Genomic DNA, 21,749 nt, shown 5'->3' on the forward strand with positions numbered 1-21,749 from the left:
TACTGGTTATAGCCTTACTACGTCAGTCTGGGCATCGACGCCGTGTGGTGACTCTACTGGTTATAGCCTTACTACGACAGTCTGGGCATCGACCCCGTGTGGTGACTCTACTGGCTATAGCCTTACTACGACAGTCTGGGCATCGACCCCGTGTGGTGACTCTCTACTGGCTATAGCCTTACTACGTCAGTCTGGGCATCGACCCCGTGTGGTGACTCTCTACTGGCTATAGCCTTACTACGTCAGTCTGGGCATCGACCCGTGTGGTGACTCTACTGGCTATAGCCTTACTACGTCAGTCTGGGCATCGACCCCGTGTGGTGACTCTACTGGCTATAGCCTTACTACGACAGTCTGGGCATTGACCCCGTGTGGTGACTCTCTACTGGCTATAGCCTTACTACGTCAGTCTGGGCATCGACCCCGTGTGGTGACTCTCTACTGGCTATAGCCTTACTACGTCAGTCTGGGCATTGACCCCGTGTGGTGACTCTCTACTGGCTATAGCCTGGTGACTCTACTGGCGTCAGTCTGGGCATCGACCCCGTGTGGTGACTCTCTACTGGCTATAGCCTTACTACGTCAGTCTGGGCATGACCCCGTGTGGTGACTCTCTACTGGCTATAGCCTTACTACGTCAGTCTGGGCATCGACCCCGTGTGGTGACTCTCTACTGGCTATAGCCTTACTACGTCAGTCTGGGCATCGACCCCGTGTGGTGACTCTACTGGCTATAGCCTTACTACGTCAGTCTGGGCATCGACCCCGTGTGGTGACTCTCTACTGGCTATAGCCTTACTACGTCGTCTCAGTCTGGGTCTGGGCATCGACCCCGTGTGGTGACTCTCTACTGGCTATAGCCTTACTACGTCAGTCTGGGCATCGAACCCCGTGTTGTGACTCTACTGGCTATAGCCTTACCACGTCAGTCTGGGCTCCGACCCCGTGTGGTGACTCTACTGGCTATAGCCTTACTACGTCAGTCTGGGCATTGACCCCGTGTGGTGACTCTCTACTGGCTATAGCCTTACCACGTCAGTCTGGGCATCCGACCCCGTGTGGTGACTCTACTGGTTATAGCCTTACTCGACGTCAGTCTGGGCATCGACCCGTGTGGTGACTCTACTCTACTGGTCTATAGCCGTGTGGTGACTCTACTGGTTATAGCCAGTCAGTCTGGGCATCGACCCCGTGTGGTGACTCTACTGGCTATAGCCTTACTACGTCAGTCTGGGCATCGACCCCGTGTGGTGACTCTCTACTGGCTATAGCCTTACTACGTCAGTCTGGGCATCGACCCTGTGTGGTGACTCTCTACTGGCTATAGCCTTACTACGTCAGTCTGGGCCCCGACCCCGTGTGGTGACTCTACTGGTTATAGCCTTACTACGTCAGTCTGGGCATCGACCCCGTGTGGTGACACTCTACTGGCTATAGCCTTACTACGTCAGTCTGGGCATTGACCCCGTGTGGTGACTCTCTACTGGCTATAGCCTTACCACGTCAGTCTGGGCATTGACCCCGTGTGGTGACTCTACTGGCTATAGCCTTACTACGTCAGTCTGGGCATCGACCCCGTGTGGTGACTCTCTACTGGCTATAGCCTTACTACGTCAGTCTGGGCATCGACCCCGTGTGGTGACTCTACTGGTTATAGCCTTACCACGTCAGTCTGGGCATTGACCCCGTGTGGTGACTCTACTGGCTATAGCCTTACTACGTCAGTCTGGGCATCGACCCCGTGTGGTGACTCTCTACTGGCTATAGCCTTACTACGTCAGTCTGGGCATCGACCCCGTGTGGTGACTCTCTACTGGCTATAGCCTTACTACGTCAGTCTGGGCATCGACCCCGTGTGGTGACTCTCTACTGGCTATAGCCTTACTACGTCAGTCTGGGCATCGACCCCGTGTGGTGACTCTACTGGTTATAGCCTTACTACGTCAGTCTGGGCATCGACCCCGTGTGGTGACTCTCCATTGGCTATATCCTTACTACGTCAGTCTGGGCATCGACCCCATGTGGTGACTCTCTACTGGCTATAGCCTTACTACGTCAGTCTCGGCATTGACCCCGTGTGGTGACTCTCTACTGGCTATAGCTTTACTACGACAGTCTGGGCATCAACCCCGTGTGGTGACTCTACTGGCTATAGCCTTACTACGACAGTCTGGGCATCGACCCCGTGTTGTGACTCTCTACTGGCTATAGCCTTACCACGTCAGTCTGGGCTCCGACCCCGTGTGGTGACTCTACTGGTAATAGCCTTACTACGTCAGTCTGGGCATTGACCCCGTGTGGTGACTCTCTACTGGCTATAGCCTTACCACGTCAGTCTGGACTCCGACCCCGTGTGGTGACTCTACTGGTTATAGCCTTACTACGTCAGTCTGGGCATCGACGCCGTGTGGTGACTCTACTGGTTATAGCCTTACTACGACAGTCTGGGCATCGACCCCGTGTGGTGACTCTACTGGTTATAGCCTTACTACGTCAGTCTGGGCATCGACCCCGTGTTGTGACTCTCTACTGGCTATAGCCTTACTACGTCAGTCTGGGAATCGACCCGTGTGGTGACTCTCTACTGGCTATAGCCTTACTACGTCAGTCTGGGCATCGACCCTGTGTGGTGACTCTCTACTGGCTATAGCCTTACTACGTCAGTCTGGGCCCCGACCCCGTGTGGTGACTCTACTGGTTATAGCCTTACTACGTCAGTCTGGGCATCGACCCCGTGTGGTGACACTCTACTGGCTATAGCCTTACTACGTCAGTCTGGGCATTGACCCCGTGTGGTGACTCTCTACTGGCTATAGCCTTACCACGTCAGTCTGGGCATTGACCCTGTGTGGTGACTCTACTGGCTATAGCCTTACTACGTCAGTCTGGGCCCCGACCCCGTGTGGTGACTCTCTACTGGCTATTGCCTTACTACGTCAGTCTGGGCATTGACCTCGTGTGGTGACTCTACGGGCTAAAGCCTTACTACGACAGTCTGGGCATCGACCCCGTGTGGTGACTCTCTACTGGCTATAGCTTTACTACGACAGTCTGGGCATCGACCCCGTGTGGTGACTCTCTACTGGCTATAGCCTTACTACGTCAGTCTGGGCATCGACCCCGTGTGGTGACTCTACTGGTTATAGCCTTACCACGTCAGTCTGGGCATTGACCCCGTGTGGTGACTCTACTGGCTATAGCCTTACTACGTCAGTCTGGGCATCGACCCCGTGTGGTGACTCTACTGGTTATAGCCTTACTACGTCAGTCTGGGCATCGACCCCGTGTGGTGACTCTCCACTGGCTATATCCTTACTACCTCAGTCTGGGCATCGACCCCGTGTGGTGACTCTCTACTGGCTATAGCCTTACTACGTCAGTCTGGGCATCGACCCCGTGTGGTGACTCTCTACTGGCTATAGCCTTACTACGTCAGTCTGGGCATCGACCCCGTGTGGTGACACTCTACTGGCTATAGCCTTACTACGTCAGTCTGGGCATTGACCCCGTGTGGTGACTCTCTACTGGTTATAGCCTTATTACGTCAGTCTGGGCATCAACCCCGTGTGGTGACTCTCTACTGGCTATAGCCTTACTACGTCAGTCTGGGCATCGACCCCGTGTTGTGACTCTCTACTGGCTATAGCCTTACCACGTCAGTCTGGGCTCCGACCCCGTGTGGTGACTCTACTGGTAATAGCCTTACTACGTCAGTCTGGGCATTGACCCCGTGTGGTGACTCTCTACTGGCTATAGCCTTACCACGTCAGTCTGGGCTCCGACCCCGTGTGGTGACTCTACTGGTTATAGCCTTACTACGTCAGTCTGGGCATCGACGCCGTGTGGTGACTCTACTGGTTATAGCCTTACTACGTCAGTCTGGGCATCGACCCCGTGTTGTGACTCTCTACTGGCTATAGCCTTACTACGTCAGTCTGGGAATCGACCCGTGTGGTGACTCTCTACTGGCTATAGCCTTACTACGTCAGTCTGGGCATCGACCCTGTGTGGTGACTCTCTACTGGCAATAGCCTTACTACGTCAGTCTGGGCCCCGACCCCGTGTGGTGACTCTACTGGTTATAGCCTTACTACGTCAGTCTGGGCATCGACCCCGTGTGGTGACACTCTACTGGCTATAGCCTTACTACGTCAGTCTGGGCATTGACCCCGTGTGGTGACTCTCTACTGGCTATAGCCTTACCACGTCAGTCTGGGCATTGACCCTGTGTGGTGACTCTACTGGCTATAGCCTTACTACGTCAGTCTGGGCCCCGACCCCGTGTGGTGACTCTCTACTGGCTATTGCCTTACTACGTCAGTCTGGGCATTGTCCTCGTGTGGTGACTCTACGGGCTAAAGCATTACTACGACAGTCTGGGCATCGACCCCGTGTGGTGACTCTCTACTGGCTATAGCTTTACTACGACAGTCTGGGCATCGACCCCGTGTGGTGACTCTCTACTGGCTACAGCCTTACTACGTCAGTCTGGGCATCGACCCCGTGTGGTGACTCTACTGGTTATAGCCTTACCACGTCAGTCTGGGCATTGACCCCGTGTGGTGACTCTACTGGCTATAGCCTTACTACGACAGTCTGGGCATCGACCCCGTGTGGTGACTCTCTACTGGCTATATCCTTACTACGACAGTCTGGGCATCAACCCCGTGTGGTGACTCTACTGGTTATAGCCTTACTACGTCAGTCTGGGCATCGACCCCGTGTGGTGACTCTCCACTGGCTATATCCTTACTACGTCAGTCTGGGCATCGACCCCATGTGGTGACTCTCTACTGGCTATAGCCTTACTACGTCAGTCTGGGCATTGACCCCGTGTGGTGACTCTCTACTGGCTATAGCCTTAGTATGTCAGTCTGGGCATTGACCCCGTGTGGTGACTCTACTGGCTATAGCCTTACTACGTCAGTCTGGGCATCGACCCCGTGTGGTGACTCTCTACTGGTTATAGCCTTACCACGTCAGTCTGGGCATTGACCTCGTGTGGTGACTCTACGGGCTAAAGCCTTACTACGACAGTCTGGGCATCGACCCCGTGTGATGACTCTCTACTGGCTATAGCCTTATTACGTCAGTCTGGGCATCGACCCCGTGTGGTGACTCTCTACTGACTATAGCCTTACTACGTCAGTCTGGGCATCGACCCCGTGTTGTGACTCTCTACTGGCTATAGCCTTACTACGTCAGTCTGGGCATCGACCCTGTGTGGTGACTCTCTACTGGCAATAGCCTTACTACGTCAGTCTGGGCATCGACCCCGTGTGGTGACTCTACTGGCTATAGCCTTACTACGTCAGTCTGGGCATCGACCCCGTGTGGTGACTCTACTGGCTATAGCCTTACTACGTCAGTCTGGGCATCGACCCCGTGTGGTGACTCTCTACTGGCTATAGCCTTACTACGTCAGTCTGGGCATTGACCCCGTGTGGTGACTCTACTGGCTATAGCCTTACACGTCAGTCTGGGCATCGACCCCGTGTGGTGACTCTCTACTGGTTATAGCCTTACCACGTCAGTCTGGGCATTGACCTCGTGTGGTGACTCTACGGGCTAAAGCCTTACTACGACAGTCTGGGCATCGACCCCGTGTGATGACTCTCTACTGGCTATAGCCTTAGTACGTCAGTCTGGGCATCGACCCCGTGTGGTGACTCTCTACTGACTATAGCCTTACTACGTCAGTCTGGGCATCGACCCCGTGTGGTGACTCTCTACTGGCTATAGCCTTACTACGTCAGTCTGGGCATCGACCCCGTGTGGTGACTCTCTACTGGCTATAGCCTTACTACGTCAGTCTGGGCATCGACCCGGTGTTGTGACTCTCTACTGGCTATAGCATTACTACGTCAGTCTGGGCATCGACCCCATGTTGTGACTCTCTACTGGCTATAGCCTTACTACGACAGTCTGGGCATCGACCCGTGTGGTGACTCTCTACTGGCTATAGCCTTACTACGTCAGTCTGGGCATCGACCCCGTGTTGTGACTCTCTACTGGCTATAGCCTTACCACGTCAGTCTGGGCTCCGACCCCGTGTGGTGACTCTACTGGTAATAGCCTTACTACGTCAGTCTGGGCATTGACCCCGTGTGGTGACTCTCTACTGGCTATAGCCTTACCACGTCAGTCTGGGCTCCGACCCCGTGTGGTGACTCTACTGGTTATAGCCTTACTACGTCAGTCTGGGCATCGAGCCGTGTGGTGACTCTACTGGTTATAGCCTTACTACGTCAGTCTGGGCATCGACCCGTGTGGTGACTCTCTACTGGCTATAGCCTTACTGGGCACGTCAGTCTGGGCATCGACCCCTGTGTGGTGACTCTCTACTGGCAATAGCCTTACTACGTCAGTCTGGGCCCCGACCCCGTGTGGTGACTCTACTGGTTATAGCCTTACTACGTCAGTCTGGGCATCGACGCCGTGTGGTGACTCTACTGGTTATAGCCTTACTACGTCAGTCTGGGCATCGACCCCGTGTTGTGACTCTCTACTGGCTATAGCCTTACTACGTCAGTCTGGGCATCGACCCTGTGTGGTGACTCTCTACTGGCAATAGCCTTACTACGTCAGTCTGGGCCCCGACCCCGTGTGGTGACTCTACTGGTTATAGCCTTACTACGTCAGTCTGGGCATCGACCCCGTGTGGTGACACTCTACTGGCTATAGCCTTACTACGTCAGTCTGGGCATTGACCCCGTGTGGTGACTCTCTACTGGCTATAGCCTTACCACGTCAGTCTGGGCATTGACCCCGTGTGGTGACTCTCTACTGGTTATAGCCTTATTACGTCAGTCTGGGCATCAACCCCGTGTGGTGGCTCTCTACTGGCTATAGCCTTACTACGTCAGTCTGGGCATCGACCCCGTGTTGTGACTCTCTACTGGCTATAGCCTTACCACGTCAGTCTGGGCTCCGACCCCGTGTGGTGACTCTACTGGTAATAGCCTTACTACGTCAGTCTGGGCATTGACCCCGTGTGGTGACTCTCTACTGGCTATAGCCTTACCACGTCAGTCTGGGCTCCGACCCCGTGTGGTGACTCTACTGGTTATACGTCAGCCTTGACCCCGTGTGGTGACTCTACTGGCTATAGCCTTACACGTCAGTCTGGGCATCGACCCGTGTGGTGACTCTACTGGTTATAGCCTTACTACTCAGTCTGGGCATCGATGTGACTCTCTACTGGCTATAGCCTTACTACGTCAGTCTGGGAATCGACCCGTGTGGTGACTCTCTACTGGCTATAGCCTTACTACGTCAGTCTGGGCATCGACCCTGTGTGGTGACTCTCTACTGGCAATAGCCTTACTACGTCAGTCTGGGCCCCGACCCCGTGTGGTGACTCTACTGGTTATAGCCTTACTACGTCAGTCTGGGCATCGACCCCGTGTGGTGACACTCTACTGGCTATAGCCTTACTATGTCAGTCTGGGCATTGACCCCGTGTGGTGACTCTCTACTGGCTATAGCCTTACCACGTCAGTCTGGGCATTGACCCTGTGTGGTGACTCTACTGGCTATAGCCTTACTACGTCAGTCTGGGCCCCGACCCCGTGTGGTGACTCTCTACTGGCTATTGCCTTACTACGTCAGTCTGGGCATTGTCCTCGTGTGGTGACTCTACGGGCTAAAGCATTACTACGACAGTCTGGGCATCGACCCCGTGTGGTGACTCTCTACTGGCTATAGCTTTACTACGACAGTCTGGGCATCGACCCCGTGTGGTGACTCTCTACTGGCTACAGCCTTACTACGTCAGTCTGGGCATCGACCCCGTGTGGTGACTCTACTGGTTATAGCCTTACCACGTCAGTCTGGGCATTGACCCCGTGTGGTGACTCTACTGGCTATAGCCTTACTACGACAGTCTGGGCATCGACCCCGTGTGGTGACTCTCTACTGGCTATATCCTTACTACGACAGTCTGGGCATCGACCCCGTGTGGTGACTCTACTGGTTATAGCCTTACTACGTCAGTCTGGGCATCGACCCCGTGTGGTGACTCTCCACTGGCTATATCCTTACTACGTCAGTCTGGGCATCGACCCCATGTGGTGACTCTCTACTGGCTATAGCCTTACTACGTCAGTCTGGGCATTGACCCCGTGTGGTGACTCTCTACTGGCTATAGCCTTAGTACGTCAGTCTGGGCATTGACCCCGTGTGGTGACTCTACTGGCTATAGCCTTACTACGTCAGTCTGGGCATCGACCCCGTGTGGTGACTCTCTACTGGTTATAGCCTTACCACGTCAGTCTGGGCATTGACCTCGTGTGGTGACTCTACGGGCTAAAGCCTTACTACGACAGTCTGGGCATCGACCCGTGTGATGACTCTCTACTGGCTATAGCCTTAGTACGTCAGTCTGGGCATCGACCCCGTGTGGTGACTCTCTACTGGCTATAGCCTTACTACGTCAGTCTGGGCATCGACCCCGTGTGGTGACTCTCTACTGGCTATAGCCTTACTACGTCAGTCTGGGCATCGACCCCGTGTGGTGACTCTCTACTGGCTATAGCCTTACTACGTCAGTCTGGGCATCGACCCCGTGTGGTGACTCAGTCTACTGGCTATAGCCACCACGAGTCTGGGCATCGACCCCGTGTGGTGACTCTACTGGCTATAGCATTACTACGTCAGTCTGGGCATCGACCCCGTGTGGTGACTCTCTACTGGCTATAGCCTTACTACGTCAGTCTGGGCATCGACCCGGTGTTGTGACTCTCTACTGGCTATAGCCTTACTACGACAGTCTGGGCATCGACCCCGTGTTGTGACTCTCTACTGGCTATAGCCTTACCACGTCAGTCTGGGCCCGACCCCGTGTGGTGACTCTACTGGCTATAGCCTTACTACGTCAGTCTGGGCATTGACCCCGTGTGGTGACTCTCTACTGGCTATAGCCTTACCACGTCAGTCTGGGCATTGACCCCGTGTGGTGACTCTACTGGCTATAGCCTTACTACGTCAGTCTGGGCCCGACCCCGTGTGGTGACTCTCTATAGCCTTACTACGTCAGTCTGGGAATCGACCCGTGTGGTGACTCTCTACTGGCTATAGCCTTACTACGTCAGTCTGGGCATCGACCCCTGTGTGGTGACTCTCTACTGGCTATAGCCTTACTACGTCAGTCTGGGCCCCGACCCCGTGTGGTGACTCTACTGGCTATAGCCTTACTACGTCAGTCTGGGCATCGACCCCGTGTGGTGACACTCTACTGGCTATAGCCTTACTACGTCAGTCTGGGCATTGACCCCGTGTGGTGACTCTCTACTGGCTATAGCCTTACCACGTCAGTCTGGGCATTGACCCTGTGTGGTGACTCTACTGGCTATAGCCTTACTACGTCAGTCTGGGCCCGACCCCGTGTGGTGACTCTCTACTGGCTATTGCCTTACTACGTCAGTCTGGGCATTGACCCCGTGTGGTGACTCTACTGGCTAAAGCCTTACTACGACAGTCTGGGCATCGACCCCGTGTGGTGACTCTCTACTGGCTATAGCTTTACTACGTCAGTCTGGGCATTGACCCCGTGTGGTGACTCTACTGGCTACAGCCTTACTACGTCAGTCTGGGCATCGACCCCGTGTGGTGACTCTCTACTGGTTATAGCCTTACCACGTCAGTCTGGGCATCGACCCCATGTGGTGACTCTCTACTGGCTATAGCCTTACTACGTCAGTCTGGGCATTGACCCCGTGTGGTGACTCTCTACTGGCTATAGCCTTAGTACGTCAGTCTGGGCATTGACCCCGTGTGGTGACTCTACTGGCTATAGCCTTACTACGTGGGCAGTCTGGGCATCGACCCCGTGTGGTGACTCTCTACTGGTTATAGCCTTACCACGTCAGTCTGGGCATTGACCCGTGTGGTGACTCTCTACTGGCTATAGCCTACTATGACAGTCTGGGCATCGACCCCGTGTGATGACTCTCTACTGGCTATAGCCTTAGTACGTCAGTCTGGGCATCGACCCCGTGTGGTGACTCTCTACTGGCTATAGCCTTACTACGTCAGTCTGGGCATCGACCCCGTGTGGTGACTCTCTACTGGCTATAGCCTTACTACGTCAGTCTGGGCATCGATGTGTTGGTGACTCTCTACTGGCTATAGCCTTACTACGTCAGTCTGGGCATCGACCCCATGTTGTGACTCTCTACTGGCTATAGCCTTACTACGACAGTCTGGGCATCGACCCGTGTGGTGACTCTCTACTGGCTATAGCCTTACTACGTCAGTCTGGGCATCGACCCTGTGTGGTGACTCTCTACTGGCTATAGCCTTACTACGTCAGTCTGGGCCCCGACCCCGTGTGGTGACTCTACTGGTTATAGCCTTACTACGTCAGTCTGTGCATCGACCCCGTGTGGTGACACTCTACTGGCTATAGCCTTACTACGTCAGTCTGGGCATTGACCCCATGTGGTGACTCTCTACTGGCTATAGCCTTACTACGTCAGTCTGGGCATTGACCCCGTGTGGTGACTCTCTACTGGCTATAGCCTTACCACGTCAGTCTGGGCATCGACCCCGGGTGGTGACTCTCTACTGGCTATAGCTTTACTACGACAGTCTGGGCATCAACCCCGTGTGGTGACTCTCTACTGGCTATAGCCTTACTACGTCAGTCTGGGCATCGACCCCGTGTGGTGACTCTCTACTGGCTATAGCCATACTACGTCAGTCTGGGCATCGACCCCGTGTGGTGACTCTACTGGTTATAGCCTTACTACGTCAGTCTGGGCATCGACCCCGTGTGGTGACTCTCCACTGGCTATATCCTTACTACGTCAGTCTGGGCATCGACCCCATGTGGTGACTCTCTACTGGCTATAGCCTTACTACGTCAGTCTGGGCATTGACCCCGTGTGGTGACTCTCTACTGGCTATAGCCTTACTACGTCAGTCTGGGCATTGACCCCGTGTGGTGACTCTCTACTGGCTATAGCCTTACCACGTCAGTCTGGGCATTGACCCCGTGTGGTGACTCTCTACTGGCTATAGCCTTACTACGTCAGTCTGGGCATCGACCCCGTGTGGTGACTCTACGGGCTAAAGCCTTACTACGACAGTCTGGGCATCGACCCCATGTGATGACTCTCTACTGGCTATAGCCTTAGTACGTCAGTCTGGGCATCGACCCCGTGTGGTGACTCTCTACTGGCTATAGCCTTACTACGTCAGTCTGGGCCCCGACCCCGTGTGGTGACTCTTTACTGGCTATAGCCTTACTACGTAAGTCTGGGCATCGACCCCGTGTTGTGACTCTACTGGCTATAGCTTTACTACGTCAGTCTGGGCCCGACCCCGGGTGGTGACTCTACTGGCTCTAGCTTTACTACGACAGTCTGGGCCCGACCCCGTGTGGTGACTCTACTGGCTCTAGCTTTACTACTACAGTCTGGGCCCGACCCCGTGTGGTGACTCTCTCCTGGCTATAGCCTTACTACGACAGTCTGGTCCCCGACCCCGTGTGGTGACTCTACTGGCTATAGCCTTACTACGTCAGTCTGGGCCCCGACCCCGTGTGGTGACTCTACTGGCTATAGCCTTACTACGTCAGTCTGGGCATTGACCCCGTGTGGTGACTCTCTACTGGCTATAGCTTTACTACGACAGTCTGGGCATCAACCCCGTGTGGTGACTCTCTACTGGCTATAGCCTTACTACGTCAGTCTGGGCATCGACCCCGTGTGGTGACTCTCTACTGGCTATAGCCATACTACGTCAGTCTGGGCATCGACCCCGTGTGGTGACTCTACTGGTTATAGCCTTACTACGTCAGTCTGGGCATCGTCCCCGTGTGGTGACTCTCCACTGGCTATATCCTTACTACGTCAGTCTGGGCATCGACCCCATGTGGTGACTCTACTGGCTATAGCCTTACTACGTCAGTCTGGGCATTGACCCCGTGTGGTGACTCTCTACTGGCTATAGCCTTACCACGTCAGTCTGGGCATTGACCCCGTGTGGTGACTCTCTACTGGCTATAGCCTTACTACGTCAGTCTGGGCATCGACCCCGTGTGGTGACTCTACTGGTTATAGCCTTACCACGTCAGTCTGGGCATTGACCTCGTGTGGTGACTCTACGGGCTAAAGCCTTACTACGACAGTCTGGGCATCGACCCCGTGTGATGACTCTCTACTGGCTATAGCCTTACTACGACAGTCTGGGCATCGACCCCGTGTGGTGACTCTCTACTGGCTATAGCCTTACTACGTCAGTCTGGGCCCCGACCCCGTGTGGTGACTCTTTACTGGCTATAGCTTTACTACGTCAGTCTGGGCATTGACCCCGTGTTGTGACTCTACTGGCTATAGCTTTACTACGTCAGTCTGGGCTCCGACCTCGTGTGGTGACTCTCTACTGGCTCTAGCTTTACTACGACAGTCTGGGCCCGACCCCGTGTGGTGACTCTCTCCTGGCTATAGCCTTACTACGACAGTCTGGGCCCCGACCCCGTGTGGTGACTCTACTGGCTATAGCCTTACTACGTCAGTCTGGTCCCCGACCTCGTGTTGTGACAGAAAGACGGAGCCCAGTGAGGATTTAAGAAGCATCAGGAACCTCTGTCTCAGTTCTGCTCTGTTTAAAGACACTGGCATAGACCCTGTCTGCTAGAAGACTACTGGAGGGGAGATATTTTGAAGTTACTGTGCTGGGAACAATAATATTTGGTTCTTTGTTCTTTGGACAATAAAGTATATTTTCTATCATATATGCTCTTATGAGGCTGGTGTGAGGATATTGGCTATATGCTAAAATAAGCTCCACAAATATACGCTTCTTCAGCTGAAATGAATGCTCGTTATCAGGCTTTGGCCTTGTCAATTTAGGAATAGGGACAGGAGAAGTGCAGAGGGAGATGATTTTTCCATGTCCCAGTGTTCCATTATTCCCATATGCAGCAGCAGGTCATCTGAAGTGGAATGATTGGTTCCGGAGCGATCGACCAGGGACACTCATTTTCCTTTGAAAATGGAACGGAACACCCATTCAAGTTTAGCCTTACTTTGGAATGGTCATGCCACGGGAGTGTGTACTGTATGTGTGTGTGTGTATGTGTGTGTGTGTGTGTGTGTGTGTGTGTGTGTGTGTGTGTGTGTGTGTGTGTGTGTGTGTGTGTGTGTGTGTGTGTGTGTGTGTGTGTGTGCATGGTAGAGAGAGAATAAACCACTGGGATCCATCACCAAACACTAAACTAGCACTTCGTACCCAGACGACCAGCGATAATGACTCCTCTAGTAGATGGAGTGGATTCCTCTCCAACAACATCAAACTGTCCCTGCTACCCAACACACTCAACATCAAACTGTCCCTGCTACCCAACACACTCAACAACATCAAACTGTCCCTGCTACCCAACACACTCAACATCAAACTGTCCCTGCTACCAACACACTCAACAACATCAAACTGTCCCTGCTACCCAACACACTCAACAACATCAAACTGTCCCTGCTACCCAACACACTCAACAACAACAAACTGTCCCTGCTACCCAACACACTCAACAACAACAAACTGTCCCTGCTACCCAACACACTCAACAACAAACTGTCCCTGCTACCCAACACACTCAACAACAACAAACTGTCCCTGCTACTCAACACACTCAACAACAACAACAAACTGTCCCTGCTACCCAACACACTCAACATCAAACTGTCCCTGCTACCAACACACTCAACGTCAAACTGTCCCTGCTACCCAACACACTCAACAACAACAAACTGTCCCTGCTACCCAACACACTCAACAACAAGGAACTGTCCCTGCTACCCAACACACTCAACATCAAACTGTCCCTGCTACCAACACACTCAACAACATCAAACTGTCCCTGCTACCCAACACACTCAACAACATCAAACTGTCCTTGCTACCCAACACACTCAACAACAAACTGTCCCTGCTACCCAACACACTCAACAACATCAAACTGTCCCTGCTACCCAACACACTCAACAACATCAAACTGTCCCTGCTACTCAACAACATCAAACTGTCCCTGCTACCCAACACACTCAACAACATCAAACTGTCCCTGCTACCAACACACTCAACAATAACAAACTGTCCCTGCTACCAACACACTCAACATCAAACTGTCCCTGCTACCCAACACACTCAACAACATCAAACTGTCCCTGCTACCCAACACACTCAACAACATCAAACTGTCCCTGCTACCCAACACACTCAACAACAAACTGTCCCTGCTACCCAACACACTCAACAACATCAAACTGTCCCTGCTACCCAACACACTCAACAACATCAAACTGTCCCTGCTACCCAACACACTCAAAAACATCAAACTGTCCCTGCTACCCAACACACTCAAAAACATCAAACTGTCCCTGCTACCCAACACACTCAACATCATCAAACTGTCCCTGCTACCCAACACACTCAACATCAAACTGTCCCTGCTACCCAACACACTCAACAACAAACTGTCCCTGCTACCCAACACACTCAACAACATCAAACTGTCCCTGCTACCCAACACACTCAACAACATCAAACTGTCCCTGCTACCCAACAACATCAAACTGTCCCTGCTACCCAACACACCCAACAACATCAAACTGTCCCTGCTACTCAACACACTCAACATCAAACTGTCCCTGCTACCCAACACACTCAACAACAAACTGTCCCTGCTACCCAACACACTCAACAACAACAAACTGTCCCTGCTACCCAACACACTCAACAACAACAAACTGTCCCTGCTACCCAACACACTCAACAACAAACTGTCCCTGCTACCCAACACACTCAACAACAACAAACTGTCCCTGCTACCCAACACACTCAACAACAACAAACTGTCCCTGCTACTCAACACACTCAACAACATCAAACTGTCCCTGCTACCCAACACACTCAACAACAACAAACTGTCCCTGCTACCCAACACACTCAACAACAACAAACTGTCCCTGCTACCCAACACACTCAACAACAACAAACTGTCCCTGCTACTCAACACACTCAACAACATCAAACTGTCCCTGCTACCCAACACACTCAACAACAACAAACTGTCCCTGCTACCCAACACACTCAACAACATCAAACTGTCCCTGCTACCCAACACACTCAAATGCTCCATTATTCAATCATCCTCACACACACACACATAGTCATGTGAGCATTAGTCATCAAGCATACTCTGCAGATGACTTTTCAACAATACAGACAACGCACTCCGAGTTCTACTCATCCAGTGTTCATAAGCACACCCACACACTTCCATGGCAGGAAGCCGGTAAAGGGTGAGCGAGAGAAGGCATGTGGGTACTCACATACAAGGAGTAAGATGGGGAAAGTGTGTGTACTCACAGGAGTGAGACAGAGAAGGCATGTGGGTACTCACATACAAGGAGTAAGATGGGGAAAGTGTGTGTACTGACAGGAGTGAGACAGAGAAGGCATGTGGGTACTCACATACAAGGAGTAAGATGGAGAAAGTGTGTGTACTCACAGGAGTGAGACAGAGAAGGCATGTGGGTACTCACATACAAGGAGTAAGATGGGGAAAGTGTGTGTACTGACAGGAGTGAGACAGAGAAGGCATGTGGGTACTCACATACAAGGAGTAAGATGGATAAAGTGTGTGTACTGACAGGAGTGAGACAGAGAAGGCATGTGGGTACTCACATACAAGGAGTAAGATGGGGAAAGTGTGTGTACTGACAGGAGTGAGACAGAGAAGGCATGTGGGAACTCACATACAAGGAGTAAGATGGATAAAGTGTGTGTACTCACAGGAGTGAGACAGAGAAGGCATGTGGGTACTCACATACAAGGAGTAAGATGGGGAAAGTGTGTGTACTCACAGGAGTGAGACAGAGAAGGCATGTGGGTACTCACATACAAGGAGTAAGATGGAGAAAGTGTGTGTACTCACAGGAGTGAGACAGAGAGTCCGTACCGAAGAGACTGTGTAAGATAGTAGACATAAGAGTGTGTTGTACTCACAGACGTGACAGTGCAGGGTTCTTCTGAAACAGCAGTTCTGGAAGGTGCTGCAGTTGGTTTCTATTCAGGCGCCTGCCACAGAGAATACATTATTAGTGCAGCAGATACAGTGAACTCTGAAAGTATTGGGACAGTGACAAATGTATTGTTGTTTTGGCTCTGTACTCCAGCACTTTGGATTTGACATGATACAATGCAGACTGTCAGCTTTAATTTGAGGGTATTTTCACCCATATTGTGCACAGTCCCATCCCCCATTTTAGGGGACCAAAAGTATTGGGACAAATGTATATATGTATTAAATTCGTAAAAACGTAAGTATTTGGTCCCATATATATAGCACTCAATAACTGCATCAAGCTTGTGACTCTACAAACTTGATGGATGCGTTTGCTGTTTGTTTTGGTTGTGTTTCAGATTATTATGTGTCCAATCGAAATTAATGGTAAATAATGTGCTGTGTCATTTTATTGTTAAAAAGAATTCAATATATTTCTGAACACTTCTACATGAATGTTGATGCTACCATGATTATGGATAGTCCTGATTGAATTGTGAATAATGAGTGTCTCCTGACCCTTTCTGTCTCAGCCTCCAGTATTTATGCTGCAGTAGTTTATGTGTCGGGGGGCTAGGGTCAGTCTGTTATATCTGGAGTACTTCTCCTGTCTTATCCGGTGTCCTGTGTGAATTTAAGTATGCTCTCTCTAATTCTCTCTTTCTCTCTTTCTTTCTCTCTCTCGGAGGACCTGAGCCCTAGGACCATGCCTCAGGACTACCTGGCTATAGGACTCTTTGCTGTCCCCAGTCCACCTGGCCGGGCTGCTGCTCCAGTTTCAACTGTTCTGCCTGCGGCTATGGAATCCTGACCTGTTCACCGGACGTGATACCTGTCCCAAACATGCTGTTTTCAACTCTCTAGAAACAGTAGGAGTGTTAGAGATACTCTGAATGATCGGCTACGAAAAGCCAACTGACATTTACTCCTGAGGTGCTGACTTGCTGCACCCTCGACAACTACTGTGATTATTATTATTTGACCATGCTGGTAATTTATGAACATTTGAACATCTTGGCCATGTTCTGTTATAATCTCAAACCTCTCTAGGTTTCTTCCTAGGTTTTGGCCTGTCTAGGGAGTTTTTCCTAGCCACCGTGCTTCTACACCTGCATTGCTTGCTGTTTGGGGTTTTAGGCTGGGCTTCAGTACAGCACTTTGAGATATCAGCTGATGTACGAAGGGCTATATAAATACATTTGATTGATCAAATCGCTGTACACTTAAGCCTCACCACAGGTTCAGTGACCAACTGAAGAGTGTGTCTGATGTAGTCCTCAAACACACTGGGTGGGGCCATGTGGCGGCCATGTTTGTACTTCCACCATCATGTGTGTGTGTACTGCTCCGTTACGTACTGTGGCTTACACCACATAGTGTATGGGGATTTTACGTGTTCACCCATGGTGTGGTGAGCGTGTCACCCGTGGTGTGGTGAGCGTGTCACCCGTGGTGTGGTGAGCGTGTCACCCGTGGTGTGGTGAGCGTGTTACCCGTGGTGTGGTGAGCGTGTCACCCGTGGTGTGGTGAGCGTGTCACCCGTGGTGTGGTGAGCGTGTTTGTCCGTGTGTTGTGTTACCCTGCTGTTTACAAGCTGTTCAACAGACTGTCTGGTAAAACCTCATGTTCCAGTGATGGACCAGGGCTGTGGCTGAGCCTCCTGGAGAAGGATGGGTTAGGTAAACCCATGGTAAAAACCTCATGTTCCAGTGATGGACCAGGGCTGTGGCTGAGCCTCCTGGAGAAGGATGGGTTAGGTAAACCCATGGTAAAACCTCATGTTCCAGTGATGGACCAGGGCTGTGGCTGAGCCTCCTGGAGAAGGATGAGTTAGGTAAACCCATGGTAAAACCTCATGTTCCAGTGATGGACCAGGGCTGTGGCTGAGCCTCCTGGAGAAGGATGGGTTAGGTAAACCCATGGTAAAACCTCTGCAAAACTTGCCTTCTCCCATGCCGCCACCTCCGATGGACAGGGATGATAAAATAGAGCCAAACCCTAAACCTATTTGAGAGGAAATTTGAACACACAGACACATGCTACTAAGCCTACTTACAGTCTCTCCAGCTCCTTCATGTCATCAAACGCTCCACGCTCTATCGCTCCAATCTGATTCTCCATCAGCTGCCTACAGAGAGAGAGAAAGAGAGAGAGATAAGTGTTAGTTAAACGGGATTATATCACATAGTGCTGCATTTCTCTAAAAGTAGATGGTAGTGTATAAAACCAACATGTATTGTTTGAAGCTAGCGCATGTGAAAAGCCTGTGAAATAGTCCCCCCCCACCCCCCTCTCCGAGTGCAAGTTAGGTTTTTGCTCTAACACTTCACATAATCAAAGTAGTGTAGCACGAGGGCAAAAAACAAAGTGTTCACCCAAGGGGGGCCCCAGGACTGAGTTTGGAAAACCCTGGTCTTGGGCTTGATGTGGAATCTTGGCCCCGGTGGGCATCACAGGGATTGTAGCCAGTAAAGAATTTTTGAAGGTAGGTTAGTGAGGCAGGCCAATGTGCCTTCAGGCCTAGTGTGGTCTGATGTAGAGGGGGAGGGGGAGGCAGGGGCAGGGGTGAGAGAGGCACGGGTGAGGCAGGGAGGACCAGGGGGAGTCAGGAGTGAGATCCTGGGCTGGGTGGTTCAAAGAACAATGGGGGAAAATGAGACCCAGTGTGGAGCTGTCCTCGGGGCCATGGAGATGTCAGAGCACTGTGTGTGTGTGTCCAAAGAGCTGTCTGGTCAGGTGTTAGCACTGCAGGCTACAAACATACCCGCTTATGGAGTGATTTAACATACACACTGCCAAAGCTAACGCACTGGATTTCACATACACACGGCCAAAGCTAACGCACTGGATTTCACATACACACTGCCAAAGCTAACGCACTGGATTTCACATACACACTGCCAAAGCTAACGCACTGGAATTCACATACACACTGCCAAAGCTAACGCACTGGATTTCATATACACACTGCCAAAGCTAACGCACTGGATTTCATATACACACTGCCAAAGCTAACGCACTGGATTTCACATACACACTGCCAAAGCTAACGCACTGGATTTAACATACACACTGCCAAAGCTAACGCACTGGATTTCATATACACACTGCCAAAGCTAACGCACTGGATTTCACATACACACTGCCAAAGCTAACGCACTGGATTTCACATACACACTGCCAAAGCTAACACACTGGATTTCATATACACACTGCCAAAGCTAACGCACTGGATTTCACATACACACTGCCAAAGCTAACGCACTGGATTTCATATACACACTGCCAAAGCTAACGCACTGGATTTCACATACACACTGCCAAAGCTAACGCACTGGATTTCACATACACACTGCCAAAGCTAACGCACTGGATTTCATATACACACTGCCAAAGATAACGCACTGGATTTCATATACACACTGCCAAAGCTAACGCATTAGATTTCATATACACACTGCCAAAGCTAACGCACTGGATTCCATATACACACTGCCAAAGCTAACGCACTGGATTCCATATACACACTGCCAAAGCTAACGCACTGGATGGTTTGGGAAGTGTTGCAATAAAAGTTTAGGGAAAGATAAGCGTCCAGGTCTAAGCATCCAACAGTAGTGTTCCTTCATCCAGAGTACCGTTCTGTGTGTTCTATGAGGCCTCGCGGCTCCACTCAGCAGTCTGTGAGTACCGTTCTGTGTGTTTGTGTTCTGTGAGGCCTCGCGGCTCCACTCAGTAGTCTGTGAGTACCGTTCTGTGTGTGTGTGTTCTGTGAGGCCTCGCGGCTCCACTCAGCAGTCTGTGAGTACCGTTCTGTGTGTGTGTGTTCTGTGAGGCCTCGCGGCTCCACTCAGCAGTCTGTGAGTACCGTTCTGTGTGTTTGTGTTCTGCAGAGGCCTCTGTGTGTTTGTGTTCTGTGAGGCCTCACGGCTCCACTCAGCAGTCTGTGAGTACGGTTCTGTGTGTGTGTGTTTTGTGAGGCCTCGCGGCTCCACTCAGCAGTCTGTGAGTACCGTTCTGTGTGTGTGTGTTCTGTGAGGCCTCGCGGCTCCACTCAGCAGTCTGTGAGTACGTTTCTGTGTGTGTGTGTGTTCTGTGAGGCCTCGCGGCTCCACTCAGCAGTCTGTGAGAACCGTTCTGTGTGTGTGTGTTCTGTGAGGCCTCGCGGCTCCACTCAGCAGTCTGTTTCCTCCCAATCGAATATAAATGCAAATGGATTTTCCTGTTCCAACTCCATAAATATAGAGACAAGTTCTGCTCACCTCCACTCACTCTCTCCCTCATGAATTTAGATAGAGGGTGAATAAGAGGAGCAAGCACTTATCTAGATAACGTTAAACTATGGTCAGGTTTTTTTGTCTGTCTTTTTCTCTCTCTCTCCCTATTTTTCCTCCTTTCAATTCATGTTAAATTTGCTGTCTCTTTCCTTATACCTTTCCCCTTCCCTCTCTCTGCCACCCCCTCCACCTCTCTGCCACCCCCAACCCCCTCCACCTCTCTGCCACCCCCTCCCAACCCCCTCCCTCTCTCTGCCACCTGCTCCCAACCCCTCCACCTCTCTGCCACCCCCTCCCAACCCCCTCCCTCTCTCTGCCACCTGCTCCCAACCCCCTCCCTCTCTCTGCCACCCCCTCCCTCTCTCTGCCACCCCCTCCCAACCCCCTCCACCTCTCTCTGCCACCCCCTCCCAACCCCCTTCCCTCTCTGCCACCCCTCCCTCTCTCTGCCACCTGCTCCCAACCCCCTCCACCTCTCTGCCACCCCTCCCAACCCCCTCCCTCTCTCTGCCACCTGCTCCCAACCCCCTTCCCTCTCTGCCACCCCCTCCCTCTCTCTGCCACCCCCTCCCAACCCCCTCCACCTCTCTCTGCCACCCCTCCCAACCCCTCCACCTCTCTCTGCCACCCCTCCCTCTTTCTGCCACCCCCTCCCAACCCCCTCCACCTCTCTCTGCCACCCCCTCCCAACCCCCTCCACCTCTCTCTGCCACCCCCTCCCAACCCCCTCCACCTCTCTCTGCTACCCCCTCCCAACTCTCTCCACCTCTCTCTGCTACCCCCTCCCAACCCCCTCCACCTCTCTCTGCCACCCCCTCCCAACCCCCTCCACCTCTGTGTGTCGTGTTTCTGTCTTTTCTTTCCTGCCGTGTTTCTCTGATTGTGTGTCTGGGTGTTTTCTCCGTCCCCCAGCAGATAATGTCTATTCCTGTAAGGTTAAATGAGTCTTCCTGTAAGGACCTTCCCCTGGGGTCACAAACACCGTCTCTGGGGTCGATGGGGGGTTGTGAAGATCAAAGGTCACGCCACTGTTAGTCTGCTGAGTCAGTGAGGGCAGATATATGAGGGTTTCACCGCACCATGACCCCAACAGATAGATGTGTGTGTGTGTGTGTGTGTGTGTGTTCCCTATGGGAATCAAAAGGTTTATAGCCATGCAGGGAAAAGCTATAGTCTGAATATTAGATCCCCTGTAAGGAGCTGGTTCCTTCTACCTCGCTGGTGACAAGCTGGAGACATGGAGGCATTTAACGGGGACAGAGGGGAGAGGAAGGAGGGGGATGGGCAGGAAGGAGGGGAGGGGAGGATGAGGGAGGGGAGGGGGATATTAAAAGGTAAGTGAGGGGAGGTAAGTGGGAGAGGGGGGATATTAAAGGGGAAGGTAACTGGGAGAGGGGGAT

The 21,749-nt window shown here is 52.2% G+C and overlaps 1 protein-coding gene across 1 annotated transcript in view; it reads right to left on the minus strand.

The window, feature by feature from the left end:
- LOC115118421 (slit homolog 1 protein-like) overlaps positions 1–21,749 on the minus strand; it is a 330,419-nt gene that overhangs the window by 279,518 nt on the left and 29,152 nt on the right. Inside the window, exons 3-4 of the mRNA XM_065002621.1 lie at positions 18,129–18,200; positions 16,015–16,086 (exon numbers count right to left, since the gene is read on the minus strand). Coding sequence (XP_064858693.1) covers positions 16,015–16,086; positions 18,129–18,200 — 144 coding nt within the window. The remainder of the gene's footprint in view (positions 1–16,014; positions 16,087–18,128; positions 18,201–21,749) is intronic.

Source organism: Oncorhynchus nerka, linkage group LG16, assembly GCF_034236695.1.
Source record: "Oncorhynchus nerka isolate Pitt River linkage group LG16, Oner_Uvic_2.0, whole genome shotgun sequence".
Lineage (NCBI taxonomy): Eukaryota > Metazoa > Chordata > Actinopteri > Salmoniformes > Salmonidae > Oncorhynchus > Oncorhynchus nerka.